The 19,166-nt window shown below is 37.3% G+C and overlaps 1 protein-coding gene across 1 annotated transcript; it reads right to left on the bottom strand.

Moving 5' to 3' along the window:
• Nucleotides 1-1,764: 1,764 nt before the first annotated feature.
• LOC113094795 (alpha-tectorin-like) lies at nucleotides 1,765-17,118 on the bottom strand (the record flags this gene model as incomplete). The annotated part of the gene is given in 29 exon segments (XM_026260449.1): nucleotides 1,765-1,981; nucleotides 3,937-4,182; nucleotides 4,276-4,430; nucleotides 4,554-4,738; nucleotides 4,826-4,939; nucleotides 5,189-5,251; nucleotides 6,341-6,367; nucleotides 9,089-9,188; nucleotides 9,473-9,635; nucleotides 9,805-10,050; nucleotides 10,137-10,291; nucleotides 10,396-10,580; nucleotides 10,676-10,789; nucleotides 11,066-11,113; nucleotides 11,233-11,280; nucleotides 11,661-11,796; nucleotides 11,948-12,144; nucleotides 12,250-12,805; nucleotides 12,933-13,067; nucleotides 13,069-13,410; nucleotides 13,412-13,539; nucleotides 13,629-14,193; nucleotides 14,312-14,895; nucleotides 15,009-15,588; nucleotides 15,669-15,815; nucleotides 15,983-16,236; nucleotides 16,330-16,483; nucleotides 16,568-16,660; nucleotides 16,840-17,118. Coding segments are annotated over 29 exon segments (6,216 nt in total), but the record flags the coding sequence as incomplete, so codon positions are not given.
• Between the last annotated feature and the right edge of the window lie 2,048 nt (nucleotides 17,119-19,166).

Raw genomic sequence — 19,166 nt, 5'->3', positions numbered from 1 at the left:
GGTGCATTGGGAGTGAGTAAAACAAAGCCTAATTTTCATTTTTGGGTGAAACTAACCATTTATAAGCACCTCACGTATAAACAGTTTGCATTTATCCAAAGAACCACAAGGTGGAACACTTTCCTGCTAAAAAAATCAATCTTGCTTTAGGTTACAATATTCGTGCTTATCTGTTTAATAACCCTTTTAATGAGAATAAATAATTTAGTGCCTGATATAGCCTAACTTGAATTAAGAATAAGAGAGAAATAGAGATGAATTAAGAAGAGATATAGCATCCTGATAAATGTGTCAATGAGCAAACAAACCTGAAACTGAAGGAAAGTTGGGAAGAAACAGGACTAACAAGTTTTGTGATGTTCAAGAGGCACGAGGTTGACATTTGATGCCACACATTTCTTTTAACATTTCATATAGCTACCCTTAACAGTTTTCTTCTTCTTCTTTCTTTTATTTCTTATTTTTGGGTGGAATAAACACATAAACAGCTATTTCAAAATCACATTACAAACTGTTTTGTGATATTGATAACTTCTGTATATTACAATTTGGAGAGAGGCAGATTCGCCATGTTTATACAAATGGGTATTTCAGTAGTTTTAGTGTGTGTGTGTGTGTGTGTGTGTGTTTAATGCACTGCTTGGTTTAGATTTGTTTTTTGCTTTGTTTTGTTTTACCAGATCCTCAGGCAAAATGTCTGAACGATAATCTGAAGGTTGCAAGTTCACGTCCACTAAAGAGCAAGTCATGAGCATGATTCATCACCACCACTATGTCTGTCATAAATCATAAATGTAAGTTTTCCTGTAAATCCAGTCAAGCAATAGAATTACTTTGCTTAATTAGGATAAACTGTTGATTAAGTTTGTGTTTTATAAAATTAATTTATAGTGTGTAAGGATTTAGATGCAGAGTAATATATATGTATGTATATATCAATTAACTAAATTATATAAAATATATGTTATCTTGGAAACTAGCTAAATTGAAATAAGTTACATATTTGGTTTATTTTTAAACTTGACATGAGATGAAGCCTAAACTAACTAATATGTTTAATTACTACTGGCTCATGAATAAAAACACAAAATGTTTTGAACTCACACATACTGTACCAAAAACAAAGTAGTTCACTCTGTTTATTTAAACATAAAAATGTTTATATTCCATCTCATAAGAGTACTAGTTACATTTATCAGAATAAACAGTTCAGCAATGTCTGCAAACTGAAATTGTTAACATGAGGTTCAGATTACATACAGTAAAGTGAATATGTCACCAGTGCCGAACTAATCAAACACAGGTTACAGGGAGAGTACTTAAAATGATTATTTAGTAGAAAAAGTCTAGAAGAATACTTCATAGAATCATAGAAATGAGTAATATCATCAGAGAAGAATACAGACTTGGAGCCCTAGACACCCACACTTGGTTTGAGACCTGAACACCTATGAAGAGGGGATGTAAAATATGATTTGTGATCCATTGTAAACATAAAATATGTCAGATATAAATTAATCACAGAAAACACAACTGTTTTGTTATTCAAGATCCATAAATCACCTTTGTTACCATCAGACCACATCAAAGGACCCACAGATAAGGAAGTACTGTCACGGAAGTCCAGAGATCTGACCTCTCTGCGATGGTGTTCAGAGTCACAGCGCTAAAAGTAACGAAAACAGGACATTCAGGTCATATGTCAGTTTATGTCATCAAATAAATGTCACAAACATCATCAGCAGAGGACAGCCACAAGTATTTTTAGGGGTAAGTGTGCTCCTTAAACATTTGATGTTGTGACAGGATTTGCACACTCACCACTGAGCAGTGATTGTCTGTCAGAAGGCAAAGGTGAATTGCGCAGTGCAGGTAAATCTTTGTGGAGTTTGAAACAAAGATAAACATGCTGAAGGAGAAACGGCTGGATGTAGAAACACCATTCTGCAGAAGCTCCACTTTGTCATTTGGACTGGGACACCTGAGAATATTCATAATGATAATCATTTAATAAAAAAATGAATCTGAAAATATACCGTAAAACAATAACAGTGAATCCTGTAAGAGTGATTGCCTCTGTTGTTGTATGCACTTTATGCAGTATGAGTTGTTTAAGTTGAATTAATATATTACAGCTTTATTTAAACATTTTATTTCTTTAAATTAAGGTTGAAAAGTTTTGTTATGGATTTGGCAGTTTAAATTTTTTATTTCAATGCAGTTTTTTTTTTATAAGAAGAGAAAAATATGGACAATAAAGAAATCAGTGTTTGTGAAAATTGTCAGTTTCCAGTGTTGTGAAATTTTAAACTGATTAACAAATAGTAATGAAAAAAAACATTAACTTCTAATGTTTTACATTTTTGCTTTAAAGAGAAGTTCTCGTGAAAATTGTAAAAACATTAATTCATGAACACTTTTAAACTTAATTGTTATTCAGTTTTTTTGAATTTCACAACACTGGAAACTGAGAATTTTCACAATTGTATTTACTTTGCACACCAACGCGTGTTATATACACACACAATTAAATAGAATTTTACATTAAATAAAATTTCATAAAGTTTTCAATTAAAGGGTTGGTTCACCCAAAAATTAAAATTATGTCATTAATAACTCGCCCTCGTGTCGTTCCAAACCAGTAAGACCTCCATTTATCTTTGGAACACAGTTTAAGATATTTTAGATTTAGTCCGAGAGCTCTCAGGCCCTCCATTGAAACTGTGTGTATGGTACACTGTCCATGTCCAGAAAGGTAAGAAAACATCATCAAAGTAGTCCATGTGACATCAGAGGGTCAGTTAGAATTTTTAAAAGCATCGAAAATACATTTTGGTCTAAAAATAGCAAAAACTACAACTTTATTCAGCATTGTCTTCTCTTCCGTGTCTGTTGTGAGAGTTAAAAACAAAGCAGTTTGTCATATCCAGTTCGTGAACTATCATACAAGAACCGTTTCTGTCAGACATGTCCGATTCGAGAACAGAGGAGCTGATGATACTGCGCATGTGTGATTCATCGTGAAACAGACCGACACACAGAGCGTCTGAACCAAACTGATTATTTTGGTGATTGATTCTGAACTGATTCTGTGCTAGTGTTATGAGCGCGGGTAAACCGAAGGCTTGAATGAAGGGCAATCATCACCAATGACGCCATTACGTTGAGCGCAAAAGAACCGGTGAACCGTTTTCTTCAACCGGTTTATTGAATCGAACTGTCCGAAAGAACTACTGGTGATCCGAAAACTGATGCAACAGATTCTTGACTCGTGAACGAGTCATTATCTGGCTTGGCTCTGTGTTCATCTTCAGTTCTCTCTTCACAGCAGTTCAGTCAGTGTACTGTTTGAGTCAATGAATTACTCCGGGATATTGGTTTGTTTTAACTCAGAGCAAGTGTCAGCCACATTAAAAAAGTTAACAGCTTAAGTCATTTGTGGATTAATGCGTATTAAAGACGTGAACCATTTAAAACGATTCAGTTTGATTTGGTGAACTGGTTAAAAAAGAATGATTCGAAAAGAAAGAATACATCGAATGATTCGTTCGCGAACCAGATATGACAAACTGCTTTGTTTTGAACTCTCTCACAACAGACACGGAAGAGAAGACAATACTGAATAAAGTCATAGTTTTTGCTATTTTTAGACCAAAATGTATTTTCGTTGCTTCAAAATATTCTAACTGACCCTCTGATGTCACATGGACCACTTTGATTATGTTTTTCTTACCTTTCTGGACATGGAAAGTTTACCGTACACACATTTTCAATGGAGAGACTGAGAGCTCTCGGACTAAATCTAAACTATCTACTCTGTTCCGAAGATAAATGGAGGTCTTACTGGTTTGGAACGACATGAGGGTGAGTTATTAATTACATAATTTTGGTTTTTGGGTGAACTAACGCTTTAAACTAAATTAACACACAGCTTACATGTTAGTGATGAGGTCCCAGCGGAGAGGGTAATGAGGATCGTTCACAGGTGTAGCCCAACATGTGTCAATCACTGAAGCAAACTGATGGCTGTCAACTTCATCAGCATGAACTTCCACAAAAATCTGGTCTTTCAGCTCTGCCTTCAAACTACCAGCGAAGGGGTTGGAGAATTCAGCATCCTGATATGGAATCATCCTGACCCGATATGTCCCTTGACCAGCAGGAAGGGTCATGTGCACAGCACTGTTGAAATAACAGACAAATAATCCAGCAATTTCGAGACAATTCAAAGAAATATTTACAATGTATTTGTTCTTCACAATAGGTGAGTCCCACCTCTCCAGAGGGTTGATGTTCATGGAGATTGTTTGGGTTTGTAAGTAAACACAGCTAAAAGGAAGCTTGAGAATTATTTCCCTGCTGATGAGGTGTCCAGATGAGTTTGTCTCTCCCACAATAACGTTCTTATAGATGAAATGGGTGCCATTGGCCTGTAGGGACATATTATTTGAATTTTTATATTTTAAGGGACTTTTTAATGTATGATTTACAAAAAAGATAAAATAAATTGTAGTTCTTTTTGACCATTCAAGGATGTACATAATGAATCCTACCACAAGATTTGTGCCACAGATGTGTTCATTGTTGTCAAAATAGAACTCCACTCTGCCATTCTGGACTGTTCCTCTGCAGCTGGGGTCATTGAGGTGTAAGATGTCGGAAGGAAAACCAGCCTCAAAAAGCTGACAGCGAGACAGAGACATGGAGCCAGAGCTACTTTCACAGGTTTCAATTAAATCTGAATGAGAAACATCCAAGAGAATGTCAAAAACAAAAGTATAATCACTGAAACAACATTGACATGTAGTTGTAGAATGAGTCCAACCAAAGGAGTCATTCAGAGATCTGTGATGGTTTTCCATGCAGGAACAGCCGTAAACACCGTGTTTCTCTTCACACCGTTCAATCTCAGTGCAGTTGAGCTCTTGACAGGGGTCTCCTTCACAGAAGAGAACAACAACATTGAATAATGTCCAAAGTTGGAACAAACTTCAAGTTTGTTTAGAAGTGTTTGATGCTATGTCTCCATAATTTAGCCATACTTTTGTGAGAATGTGTCATATAGCCACACAAATGTTCTCCAGCAACTGAAATAGTCCTACATCTGACAGATGTTTCACAAGCATTTACAGTTTATAGTACCATCAAAAGCTAAAATCATGTGAAAATAAGACATGAAATACTTTACCAACAGATTCTGTGAGGGAGATTGCCTCCGTTGCTGTTGTGTACACTGATGTCTGGGTAAGGTCTGGGACAAATAATTATACAGTAATGTCAATCGTTTTAAAATTAGTATTATGTTGTTGTTGTTGTTGTAAGCTGCTAGTTGTCACATGGTGTATGTATCAGTAGTGTGGTTGTGTGCACAGATTTGCTACTGTAGTGGTTTTGTAAATTTTTAGACACCTTACTTTTGTACATGCTCGATGCATTTTTACATACTTTAAATTATATGCTTGCCTTTAAAAAGCAGGATCAAATATGCATAAGCTAGAAATGATAACATTCACAAAGTAACAGGTGTTACTTTAGTACCTTAGTTTTATATAAAATTTTATACACTTCAGAATTTAAAATATTGGTCAGAACAATGGACTGATATTTACTGTTTATATTTTGGTGTTTCCTGAATTCGTGTGTGTCTAAATAGTTTTACTGTAAAAGTCAGCATTTCTTTTGTTAACTAATTTTTACAGTATTTTCATTAATTTAAATTAAAGGAATATAACTATAATATAAATACTTAAAAACTAACATTACTATATATATGTACTTCAACTATGTGTATATATAAACAACTAAAATGTGAGAAAAATTTAAAAAATACATAAAATATCTAAAACTGAAAGTATATAACAATAATAATTAATTATTTATTGAGCAAATCAGCATATCAAAATCATTTTTGCAGGAGCATGTGACACTGAAGTCTGGAGCATAAACTGCTGAAAATTTAGCTTTGATCACAGGAATAAATTAATTTTCAAAATATTTCATTATTTCAAAATCTATTTTCAATTAATGAATGAGCAGAAGGCATATTGACGATACAATTTTGATTAAAATTGTTAAGATTACTGAGCATCTTGACTTGCATTTTTGAGTTTTCCGTGGTTAAGAAGAAATACATCCACTTAAATAAATGGACTGTTAATACATAAAGACAGCAAAACTAATCGGAGGTTATGTTGAGCATTTTGTAAAACCAAAACCCTTATAAAGTACCTTGAGCAGCATTTTTTTTTTTTTTTTTTTGGAAATAATATATATTTACTTAAAGGGGAAGAACTGTTATAATTCATGACGAAACAGACCCCAAGTATAACGATTAGCCTACCCGATGTTTGTCCTCCGATTCTATCACCTGTTGAATACAAAAGCATTTTGTCAATTCACTTATTTAATTGTGCAACTAATTCTTGGCCATGGGCTGGCATTTTTTATAGATGCGAAACTTACAATTTTTCAGCAGTAGTGACACACTGAATAAGATTAGAAACCTCATTTTTTCATTGAGGTTGTACGTCAAGATGACGTAAAACTGATCTGAAAAAAAAAATATATATATATATATATATATATATATATATATATATATATATATATATATATATATATATATATATATATTGATTAGTATTGATTAGTATTGATTTGATAGTATTGATAAAAGTAATAGTATCATAGTACCGAGACACTGATTATATTACTTCTGATGAATTTATAAAATATCTACACTGCACTTATAAAATATACCAATATTATAATTATTTTTATAATTTTATTATTCTGCCAAACGTTGTGCTATTTAGAAAATGATTTTTAAACACAGACAAGGGGTAACACTTTATTTTGATGGTCCCTTTTGAACATTCTGTTGATAATAAGTCATGTTGCAGCTACATGTCAACTAACTAACTAAAATATTAGTAAATTGTCTGCTTTGTTTCTGCTAACTGTTTATTGTGCTGGCCAAAATACATTCTACTGACCATAAGTAACTTTGCAAGTACATGTCAACTTAACCCTAACCCTACCATGTCTACTAATACTCTACTAGAACTCTAATGAGAGTTAGTAGATATGTAGGTGCAACATTACTTCTAGTCAAAAAATGTGTTAAAAGGATCACCAAAATAAAGTGAAACCCAGGATTTTATTCTTCTATTAAAATCAACATCTTCTATGCATCAGTAATGGAATTTGCCGAATAATTCCTCGATATACAAGGATTAAACTAAAGAAGAAGAAAAAAACAATATCAGAAAACCATTGCTGCATAATAATTTATATCAAAAGAGGAGTCAGATGAGATGAACTTTACCTGAGATGAAATGAAGCTGCAGAGAATTTTTGAGTGTTTGTCTCTTCAACAGTTCAAACTAAATACAGTGATGTTGAACTGCAGGTTGTAGATTCTTATAATCTTTAAATGGTAGGCGGAACAAGGTTGGACCTAGGAGTTATTCTATTTTTTTTTTTCTTTTCTAACAATACTTCAAAAAAAAATGTTGTTGTTGTTTTTTTCTTCATATATTATGCATACCATAAATTCTCCCCACCCCACAGCAGATTATGGTATGGTTTGGTATGTGTTTCTTCAGTCGACTAATTAACTTTCTGAGTTTAGAAAATGGTGACTTTTGACATTTTAAAGTAGGATGACGCATATGTACACTGTGCTTAATGCAAGAGTATGCTTGATCTCTTTGTTTGTGAATTCGACTGTTGTTGTTGTTTCCTCAGACGTGCAGTTCTGGTATAAGACACTTCATTTCACAATCTAGCTGGTGTTTTTCTTTTATGTTAACAACATTGTTTCTACAGAGGCCTATTTTTCTCAAACAACAAGTGTGTTTGCAGCAGTTATTATTTTTTTATGGCACTGCTGCAGTTTAGATTGAAATAGTTCGATTTATTTAGCAAATGTTTTTAAAGGCAAATAAATTAGAAAATCTCATACAATCTAATATGCATCAGGAGCTAACAGTATTCATCAGTAGACAATTCAAACTTTAATATAACGTTAATGTGTAAGCGAGAATAGCAAGAAGGTCCCTTTCAATATTTGTTCTATTTAAATTATTCATGTTAGTATTAACAAATGAGTCTGCTAAATGATTAAATCATTATAATGATTAATTCTAAATTCATCATTTTTATGTTAAGGTTTCTTATGTACAGTGCATTTTTCAGTAAAAATCCAAATATACACAAAATCAGTGAAAACATGTTTGTATCAGTAAAGAATGAAGAGAAACCAGTCATCTGTTAACACAATTATCTGCAAAACAGCATTTGACCTATATAATGTCTGTGTATAGCTGATTTGGCTTGAGATGGTTCATTATAGGATGAAGCCTAAGCCTGACTAAATACAGAAAATAGCTGAACTAACTACATTGTAACAAACAATAGTAAAAACAAAATCACACACACAGAAATGAAAATATGTACCCAAAACACAGAGATTGTGATTTTTTTTTTTTATCACGTTATTCAATATGCTTTATCCTAACAAAAGTAATAATAATAGTAACAAGATTGTTTGATTTAGAAAACATTTTCAACATTCACCCAAAGGTCACATTTATAGAAAGCTTGTAACAGTCTGGCATCAGCGTCACATTCATCGAGAAAGAGATAATAAAAATATATTGAAGAACAGATGTGTTAAAACATTAGGTTGATTGTCAGTGGAAATATTCTAGAAGATAATCAGAAGACTCAACAGCGAAATAAGTGATATAGTCAGAGAACCCAACAGAGATGGAGCCCTGGATGCTAGCACTCGGCGTGGCATCGGTGTATCTGTCAACAGAAATCACACAGCAGTCAGTTGATTGCAGCACTTCACGAGTGTATATATATATATATATATATATATATATATATATATATTTATTATTTTTATTTTTTTTTACAGCGTTTTTTTAATCATTCTTATGCATCCACTTTGCTCCAGAACAGAGTATGTGAAGGTTTTAGAGCTACAACACTCTTTTTTTGTGTCATATCGATTGCTGAATTAAAATATTCATAAAGAGTATATCTCTTTTTGTTGTTGTTTTGTTTCATAAGTTACCTTTGTTACTGTCAGACCATATCAATGGACCAATAGATATGGAATTACTGTCATGAAAATCCACAGATCTACCCACTCTATGGTGTTCAGAGTCACAGTGCTGAAAAACAGATGAAAAGACAACCAATTTGTATCATTTTAAGTTATCATCAGTTGGTTAAGCCAAAGGAGTTGAGGTTTTTCTAGTCAGCATGACCCCATCTGCTCCTACTTGTGGTTTATAGCAGTTAGAAACAAAATAGCATCTTTCTCCATTGACTGTCACTCAAAAGTATCTTTTACTTAAAGAAAATTGACAACACTTATTAATAATGACAATAATGTCCAAGTCCATAAGAAAAAAAAATCTAATAGGTTTTATTACTTATTCATTTGTTCACTCACCACTGAGCAGTGATTGTCTGTCAGAAGGCACAGGTGAATAGTGCAGTGCACGTAAACCTTGGTGGAGTCTGCAGTGAAGATAAACATCTCGAAGGAGAAACGGCTGGATGTAGAAACACCATTTTGCAGCAACTGCACTGTATCATCATTAGGATTGGGACACCTGAGCATTTTGGAAAAGGATAATAAAGATATTATAAAGATATATTTATATTATAAAAAATGGTTGTACAATTAGAGTTTGAAAAGATATGAGGGCAAATAATGAACCAATTTCTTTATTTGGTTTGTGCTAAGTAAAGAGAAACAATCAAACAAAAACATGGACTTGCCTGTCAACTATTAGGTCCCAGCGGAGAGGGTAATGAGGATCGTTCACAGGTGTAGCCCAACATGTGTCGATCACTGAAGCAAACTGACGGCTGTCGACTCCATCAACACGAACTTCCACAAAAATCTGCTTGCTCAGCTCTGCGCTCACACTACCAGCGAAGGGGTTGGAGAATTCAGCATCCTGATATGGAATCATCCTGACCCGATATGTCCCTTGACCAGCAGGAAGGTTCACGTGCAAAGAGCTGATGAAATTTAACATGATATGTATCAACTACAAATATCTATTAATAGTTAATTCCATAAGTTGGCTAAAGTCAGTGTGCCTCACCTCTCCAGAGGGTTGATGTCCATGGAAAGTGTTTGGGTTTGTGAGTAAACACAGCTGAAAGAAAGCTTCAGAATTTTCTTCCTGCTGATGAGATGCCCAACTAAGTTTGGCTCCCCCACAATAAAGTTCTCATAGATGAAGTGGGTGCCATTGGCCTGTATGGAAATATTTTTTGAATATATTTGTCGATTGAGGGATCTTTTGAAGAAAGCATTTGTAGTTCTTTTGACCATTCAAGGATGAACATAATGAATCCTACCACAAGATTTGTGCCACAGATGTGTTCATTGTTGTCAAAATAGAACTCCACTCTGCCATTCTGGACTGTTCCTCTGCAGCTGGGGTCATTGAGGTGTAAGATGTCGGAAGGAAAACCAGCCTCAAAAAGCTGACAGCGAGACAGAGACATGGAGCCAGAGCTACTTTCACAGGTTTCAGTGAAATCTGAAAGAGAATACATCCAGGAGAATGTTAAATACACAAAAATACTTTATAATCACCGAAACAACATTGACATGTAGTTGTAGAATGAGTCCAACCAAAGGAGTCATGCTGAGATCTGTGATGGTTTTCCATGCAGGAACAGCCGTAAACACCATGTTTCTCTTCACACCGTTCAATCTCAGTGCAGCTGAGCTCTTGACAGGGGTCTCCTTAACCGAAGAGAACAACAACAAAATCAATGACATAAATTGAGGCATTGATAAAACACATATTAATATTATTACATAACATTTTGTGAAGATAATATCATGGCTTCCTTTGAAATAAAACAATCTTTGCGATAACAGATTGAGCAATAGGACTTTTTGTTTTACTGAACTAACTCAAAAACACCATTAATGATATCAGTTCACTTTACATCTTTTCATTCAATGTGTAATTCAAATATGTGTTGTTGTTGTTTTCTAAATTGATTAAAAAAATACTTGAGGGAATAGTTGATCTGGTGGTGGTCATGTAGGTGGTGCTCTCTTCTGTGGAGACAGAGAAACAAATGCAACAGTGAAAAGGGAGGCAACAGTTCTAGAGTTCTAAACCAAGTCAGTCACCTCTGAGACAAATCGTAAAATTACAAAAAGTATATAGAAAATACCTGAGGGAAGGGTTGATGAGGTGGTGATAATGTGTGTAGTGCTCTCTTCTGTAAAGAGAAAAATACATTAAATTATTTTTTTACAATATACCAACTATCATCCACCTTTTCAGTAGCCTTGGCTCTGGAAGTAGCTTTTCTAATGATTGCCTCCATAAGGATTTGAAACATCTTGTCAACTGAGACAAATTACAAAAAAACATTACAAAATACCTGAGTGAATAACTGATTTTGTGGTGGTCATGTGTGAAGTGTTGTCTTCTAAGAAGGCTAAAATTAAATAGCTCGTTCTATCAACTTGTTCAGTGGTCTTGGTTCTGTTAGGGCTTTACCTATTCATTTTCCCCACAGGAACTCAACAATATTTTCTTGATGGGTAAACACAAACATTTAGGTGATGCAAAGAGATATCAAAAAGGTTTACTGACCATAACAGCCACGAAGTCCATTTCTGACCGTACACTCCATTGTTGATGGGCATGATGAATAAGAGCAGCGCAAATCATTTGGCGCAAAACATTCACAGAGTTGGGAACATTCTTCATCTCGGAATTGCTCACCAACCTAAGAAATTATACCACAAAACAATCAACTTTAAACTTCCAAAACAGTGTATATATAAGTTGTTTTAGAATGGCTATACTACATACAATGCTCTGATATCTTATAGAAGAAATTGAATAAAGATTTGTCAAAAGAGAGCTTCAGTCTTTACATTAAAGTAGAATCCGTGATGCGAGCAGCCACATTGCTCCACTGATACACAGAGACCTCCACTCCTCACCAACCCATCATCACAGAAGCATCCCTCTGAGCATGTGTGTTCACAACTAGCATCAATGTTGCTGGAGCAAGTATGACCACAGTCTGTGCCACACAACTCATAGTGGCTGTTCTCTGGGCAGGTTATGACTGGAAATGTAAGAATACAGCATGTATTTATGTCAAGCATCTCATAAAAAAGGTTTCCAAGTTAATTACACATTAACAGAAATAACAAAAAATGATCTCGCTTACCACATGATGCGATTTCTCTCCAGGGATATATAACGACATTGTTAGATTGACAGGAAATTGCATAGGTTTGGATTGAGCGACACAGGACATCATTACGGTTTCCAGAAAGACACACATCGAACACACAGTCTTCAAAGTAGGCTTGGGGATCTACAGAAACATGGCAGAAACTAAAGGGGCCTTGACTGGACCTGATGATGTCACACACAGAACGGGCAGTTGTCTGATCCTGGCACAAAGGACAATTGTTTCCACACCCATCATTGCATGGCAGCTCGTCCTCGACCTTCCAACTTGCTCCAAACTGGTCTGCTGAGCGCACCAGAGCACCTGAAGGAGTCATGAAGTCATCATTACTCTGGCCGTTGAAGTTGCCACAGATGCCACACGTAACCCCACTGTAGTTCGCTGGTATGATGATGTTCAATGTCCATGAACCACCATAACTCACACTCAAACCAAAGTCAGTTGATACAAATATGTACTGTGCACTGGAGTACACAGACACCCGTCCAGAGTCAAGCAGGATTGGGAGGTTTCTGGTCTCTCCATCAACCTGATTGGAGAGTGGAACTGTTCTAAGAATGCATTTTCTGTATATCATGGCCTCATAACTACAAGAGTACATCATTAATCATTATATTATCTATGAAGTTAAATTACAGTGTGTGATGTGTGGTTACCTCAACAGTAGAATGACCATTCATGTCTTGTGACATGTGCACAAGATGCCCAGAGACATTGACAAAAACTTCTACAGTAATTGCTACTGAGAGTCCATGCCATGCCTCATTCCTTGCATCCACCTGGAAGTGCGGGAAGGCCAGTAGTGTCATTACATACTGTGGCTAGCACATAGCGGCATGTGCCCTGGAAGTCAAAGTAGGTGCCATCAAAAGACATGTAGTGGGGGTCTCCTGAAGCAGAACAACGAGCATGCGGTTGAGGATGGCAGCCGTACTCGCCATCCAACACATGGCAGACCTCCCCCTCACTGCAAGAAGATTGTGTGCAATGAACATTTCCAGTGATTCCATCACAAACACAGAAGTACTGGCACTCTTCACCATGCCAGAACATCTCTCCAGCCTGCCGATAACGCCCAGAGTGGAGGCAACCACAACCCACAGGAGGCACACAATGATCTCCATTCAACACAATTACCATCATTACACTGGCATCCCTCCTGGCATTGCAATGTGCACTGAAATGGGAAGGAGAGGCTGGGACAGGAAGCAGGACAGGATGTGCCACATACTTCATAATGAGTATCAGCTGGACAGCTTGGATCTGGAATAACAAAAGAGCATTGACAAAAGGAAAGCTTTAGCTTAATGAAATCGAATTTTAGGTCAGCAGGTATAAAACTAGATGCTTACCACAGTGGGTGGCACTCCTCCACTCTTCGACTGCAATGCCATTCTGCTGGCAAAGTAGCATGTAACCTCGCAGGGCCTCACATAGAGCCTCTCTGGCACCTTGTGTCTGCTCCAGCAGCTGAACACAGTCTGCAATGCGTTGCTGAGGATCTATTGCTCTGCTGCACTCAGCAAATGGTCCATCATACTTAGTCATGATACTACAATGTTCAATGAACTGACTGCTGTTCTGATAATGTCCTGGTTCCCAGCTGTCATTTGGGTCTTCACAGTGGGCTGATAGGGAACCATCACGCCAGCTGTCCGCAAACAGCTGAGTGTCATTCAACAGGACTGCATCTGGAGTGTAAAACTCATCGGCAATGTCTCCATTGAAGTTCCCACACAGACCTCCAAGTGTGCCACTATATGTGCTTGGTGCTGTAATTCGGACAATGTGTGGCCAGTCGGCTCTGACAATCACCCCAAAGTTTGTTTCCAAGACAAAACCCCTCACACTGCTGTGATAAATGTGGATTCGACCAGAGCCGACACTGACAGGCAGACCAACCATCTGTCCATCCACCTGAAGAGAGTGATAAACAGTGTCAGAAGACTTTTCCATCTAGCATATGAATTAGAAAATAAATGTAATTATGCTCTTGAATGGAGTAAAAGCTTAGTGATTTAATATTTTGTCTAACCTTTACATTGCTGCCCTCTCCCAATTTGATGGAGACCTGAATTCCTTCCGCCTCAAACTTCAGGAACCTGGAAAAGTCTTGAAGGCCTCTGGGTACTTTCTCCACCGTCAACGCAAAGTGTGGTTGCAGGGACGGTCCCATAACCCTAGCAAGGGTCAGTCCGCAAGCTCCCTGATATCTGAAACTTAGTCCATCGAAGGTGTGATATGACCCGAGGTCTTCAACTGAGCAGGTAGCATAGCCGGTGGGTCTGCAGCCTCTCACACCATCATGGACTCTACACACCTCTGCTGGACCACACTGGTGCTGATGGCAGGTCATCGACATGCTGCTGCACACACACTGTCTCCCACAGTCACCATCCAACACCACTGACTGTCCTTCTGTGTAATAGAAACCCTCAAAACTGCAGCCACAGTTTGCTTCAGGCACACACGCTCCAGCACTCAGGATGTACCCAGGATCACAGATACAGCTTTCCTGACTGGGCAAGGGACAATTCATTGGGGCAGATGGATAACTGCAAGTCGCAGGACAGCCTGTTCCTTGAGGCTCAAAATGACTGTGTTCAGGGCATTGAATTTCTGAAAATAGAGGAAGAAAGTAAAGAATGTGCATAAATTATTGTCATTATTGTCAGTTTGGACTGAGATCTAATTTGCTATATTGAAATCATTCATTACAATACAATGCCTACCACAGAAGCCCTGCTGTCTCCATTGACCAAGTTGTACACCCTGCTGTTGGCATTGAGTAGCGTACACATTGAGAGCCTGGCACAGAATGGGCTGGTACCCTCCTCCCAAGCAAAGGTCATACACACAGTTCTCTTTGTAGGTCTGTGGCGCATGCACAGAGTGGCAATTGGCAAAAGGGCCAAAAACATCTTCCAGGATTCCACAGTGGTTGCTGTCACTGTATAAAGCCATTTCATCTGAGGTACAAACAGCACAAGCAAGACCTGTGCACCTGACATTATGACACTCAGGATCTGTGTCACTGTCTACTTTCCAACTATTGGCAAAGTCCACATCTGAGCTCAAGACTTCACCACTGGGTGAACGGAAATCATCTTCAGGATGCAGGTTAAAGTTTCCACACAGACCACATGTGGAATTAAAATAGTCATGTGGTACAGAGATGCTAACGTAGCTGTATGCATCATATGTAACAAGTAGACCAAAGTCTGTGCTGATGGCCACGGAAAAACCTGACTGATAAACCTGGATGGAGCCATTGTGAAGGGTGAATGGTGTTGCTGCAAAGCTTCCATTAACCTGTACAATGTTGGAAAAAGAGGAAATTAGGAAAATGAACAGCATTCAAGAGAGAATTAAAGAAGTATAGTCACACTGACCCTTGCTTCATAATTGTGATCCTTGACCAGTTCAATTACTTCATCGTAGACAAACACCCTGACCATTCGTGTCCATGACACATGCGTGCTGCCCCGATGCTCATTTTTGCCCTCAATGCGATAGTACGGTAAACTGTTGCCACAAGCCTAAAAGTTTTAATGATTAACAACTGATTCATTCTCATTTTATAATAAACAGAAAGTCATAGAAACTATAAAGCATGGGTAGCCAACAATGCTAATGGAGAGCTGTCATGGAGAGTTAGCTCTCCAGCTCTCACAGCTGGCTAACCCTGCATTGGAGAAAGACCTACCTCAGATAGAACATAAGTGCAGGTCCCTTGAAAGTGAAAAACCTGATAGTCAAAAGTGTAGTAGTGAGGATCACCGGAGATGGTACAGGTTTGCCGAGGAATGGTCTGGCAAGAGTATTGGAAGGCTGCTGGACGACAGGCTTGGGAGTAACTGCAGGGCTCATTGGTACACTGGAGGCCGCTTCTGGTGCAGGTGCATCTCTGCTGGCAGTTTGCATCGCTCCAGAAAGAGTCTCCGAGCTGCACTGGAACACCTACAAAGCAGCAATTGCACATGGCTTTCAACTTGAAGTTACTGAATGTTTAGGGAATAAAAAGTATAGATGAGGAGAACAGAAAAATCTTACCATTAAACTGACAACCCCGTGATCCATGATCTGTCCTGAAAGCCCATCTGCCTGGAACATTGACATTGCTGCTGTATGTCAAGTTTGTGATGTTATCCGAGAATGATCCAGGAATTGAGAAATGGTATCTGGAGTTGATGGTGTCATAACCAGCCTGTGATAAATTATGATAAAAAAAAATCAAAATCTTATTTAAATAGTCTAAATCCCGAAATATTATTTGCCACGTTGTGCACACCTGTACATAACGTTTTGGAGCAATTGTTCCATAATTCATCAAAATAAATGTGTAATGGCCATCGGAAATCAAAACCACTTGGAAAGATGTTTCCTGAAAAAAGACCATAACAAAAGTGCTAGTCAGTACAAGTTTTCAAGATGACACAAATCACAATAATCATAATGTACAGTATATCAACTCTTCTTTACGTAGTTCATACATTTTGTTTCCTCAAATTAGTTTTTGATCAAGGACAGGGATATTGCACAAAATCAAGTTAGGATTCTTACTGTTCCTGAATATGGATAATATGCAACTCTGTCCCATGTTGCTACAAAGACCCAAGTTGCAGAAAAGCTCAGGTCAGGGAAGTATTGGTTAATGTCTTGTGTGGCATCTGTAAGGACGCTGCCAGACGTGTACTGACGATATGAAATAACACCATTGCCCCGGTTATCAATATCTGTCCAGAATGGAGCGATGAGGTCAATTCCACCATAACCTGGGAACTGATATGGAGTGTAGCTGGAAAATGATCCATCAAAAGTCAAGTGTCCATTGTTGTTGACCTAAAATAGATAAAGATGTTTTATCAAATACATTTTATTTTAAAATATGCAAGATTCAGTCATGTGGGAACAGGACCATCATTTATTATCAAATCGGCTAAAAGACTATTAATGAAACCATAACATTCTCATTCAATAAACATGTGCATGCCCAATTTGTGCATGAAACCTTTTGTGTCACGAACATATCATAATTCACTTACCCTGTGTTCCATTCAGAAAAGATCATTCCTACGCCCTAATCCCTTCAAATGGTTTACTCTCTGAAGTGAGAGTTTAGGACATACGTTTGAGTCCTTCTGAATGGAATGAAGGGTGTGATGCCATACAACGTCCCTGTGCAAAGGATCATGGGGGCCCAAAGTGCCCATCAGTTGTACCCTTTGAAATCCTTAATTCAGAAGGGACCTTTGTAGTAGCCAGTTTTGAGCACTTTGGTTTGGAATAACCCTTTAATGCAATGCCAATTTTTTGTACCAACATTTATTCTAAATGTAATAAAAAAATATAGGAACAACTGAAAGCACACAATATGCAAAATCACACTCTGTCTGGTCTATATATTGGCTATATATATTATTATTATTAAATATTAAATATTATATATAATTATATATTTGTTTACTATATAATGTTTATTTCATCTTAAAATTGTTTCATCCATGACGAAAGGCTCTAAGGAAAGCATGTGTGGAAAGCCCTTAAATGGAGATGGGCTGGGCGTGTTTTATGCAGATGACCAACCTCATGCATGCAGCCCCTTATTTTGAATACTCCAAATTCACTAACATTAGGATGAGGTTAAGAACAAAGCACATGCTGTGAATTAGGCGGAAAGTTTTCATTAGAAGTTGAATTTGTACGAATATGTTACGCAATTATTAGTGAATGAGACCCATTGAGTTTTATATATTTTTTTAAATTTTATGTAAAAAACAAAATAAAACTATGTTAACGTTATACTAACTTTCATTATTGAACGTTAACAAACATATAATGTTTAACTTATTACTTAATATATATTCACATATCTAATGTTTATTAATGAACTATTAAACGCCAGCAGCCATATCACCCTGGAGCCCAAGACCGGTTGCCACTGAAGCTAAGCAGGGCTGAGCCTGGTCAGTACCTGGATGGGAGACCTCCTGAGAAAAACTAGGTTTGCTGCTGGAAGAGGTGCTAGTGAGGCCAGCAGGGGGTGCACAACCCTGTGGTCTGTTGGGTCCTAGCGCCCCAGTGTAGTGATGGGGACACTATACTGTCAACAAGCACCGTCCTTCGGATGAGACATTAAACCGAGGTCCTGATCTCTCTGTGGTCATTAAAAATCCCAGTATGTCTTTCGGAAAGAGTAGAGGTGTGACCTCGGCATCCTGGCTAAATTCGCCCATTGGTCTCTGACCATCATGGCCTCCTAACAATCCCCATATCTACTGATTGGCTTCATCACTCCGTCTCCTCTCCACCAGTAAGCTGGTGTGTGGTGGCCGTTCTGGCGCAATATGGCTGCCGTCGCATCATCCAGGTGGATCCTGCACACTGGTGGTGGATGAGGAGATACCCCCTGTCTATGTAAAGCGCTTTGAGTATCTAGAAAAGCGCTATATAAATGTAAAGAATTATTAAGAATTATTATTATTAAACGTTACCAAATGATTAATAGATCTTATTCTATTTAATGTAATCGAAATGCAATTTCGCAAAATTTTTGCATTACCCAATCTAAAGTCGAAACTATTTTATTAATTGTAAATTATAATAAACCTTTACTAATCAATAGTCAATGTCAACGAGTCAATGTTTCGCTCATTATCACAAACTGCCTTGTTTTGAACCCTCTAACAACAGACACGGAAGCGAAGACAATGCTGAATAAAGTCGTAGTTTTTGCTATTTTTGGACCAAATGTATTTTTGATGCTTCAAAAAATTCTAACTGACCCTCTGATGTCACATGGACCACTTTGATGAAGTTTTTATTACCTGTCTGGACATGGACAGTAGACCGTAGACACAGTTTCAATGGAGGGACTGAGAGCTCTCGAC

The sequence above is a fragment of the Carassius auratus genome, unplaced genomic scaffold (genome assembly GCF_003368295.1).
Source record: "Carassius auratus strain Wakin unplaced genomic scaffold, ASM336829v1 scaf_tig00215419, whole genome shotgun sequence".
Taxonomy (NCBI): domain Eukaryota; kingdom Metazoa; phylum Chordata; class Actinopteri; order Cypriniformes; family Cyprinidae; genus Carassius; species Carassius auratus.
This window is presented reverse-complemented; position numbering and strand designations above follow the sequence as displayed.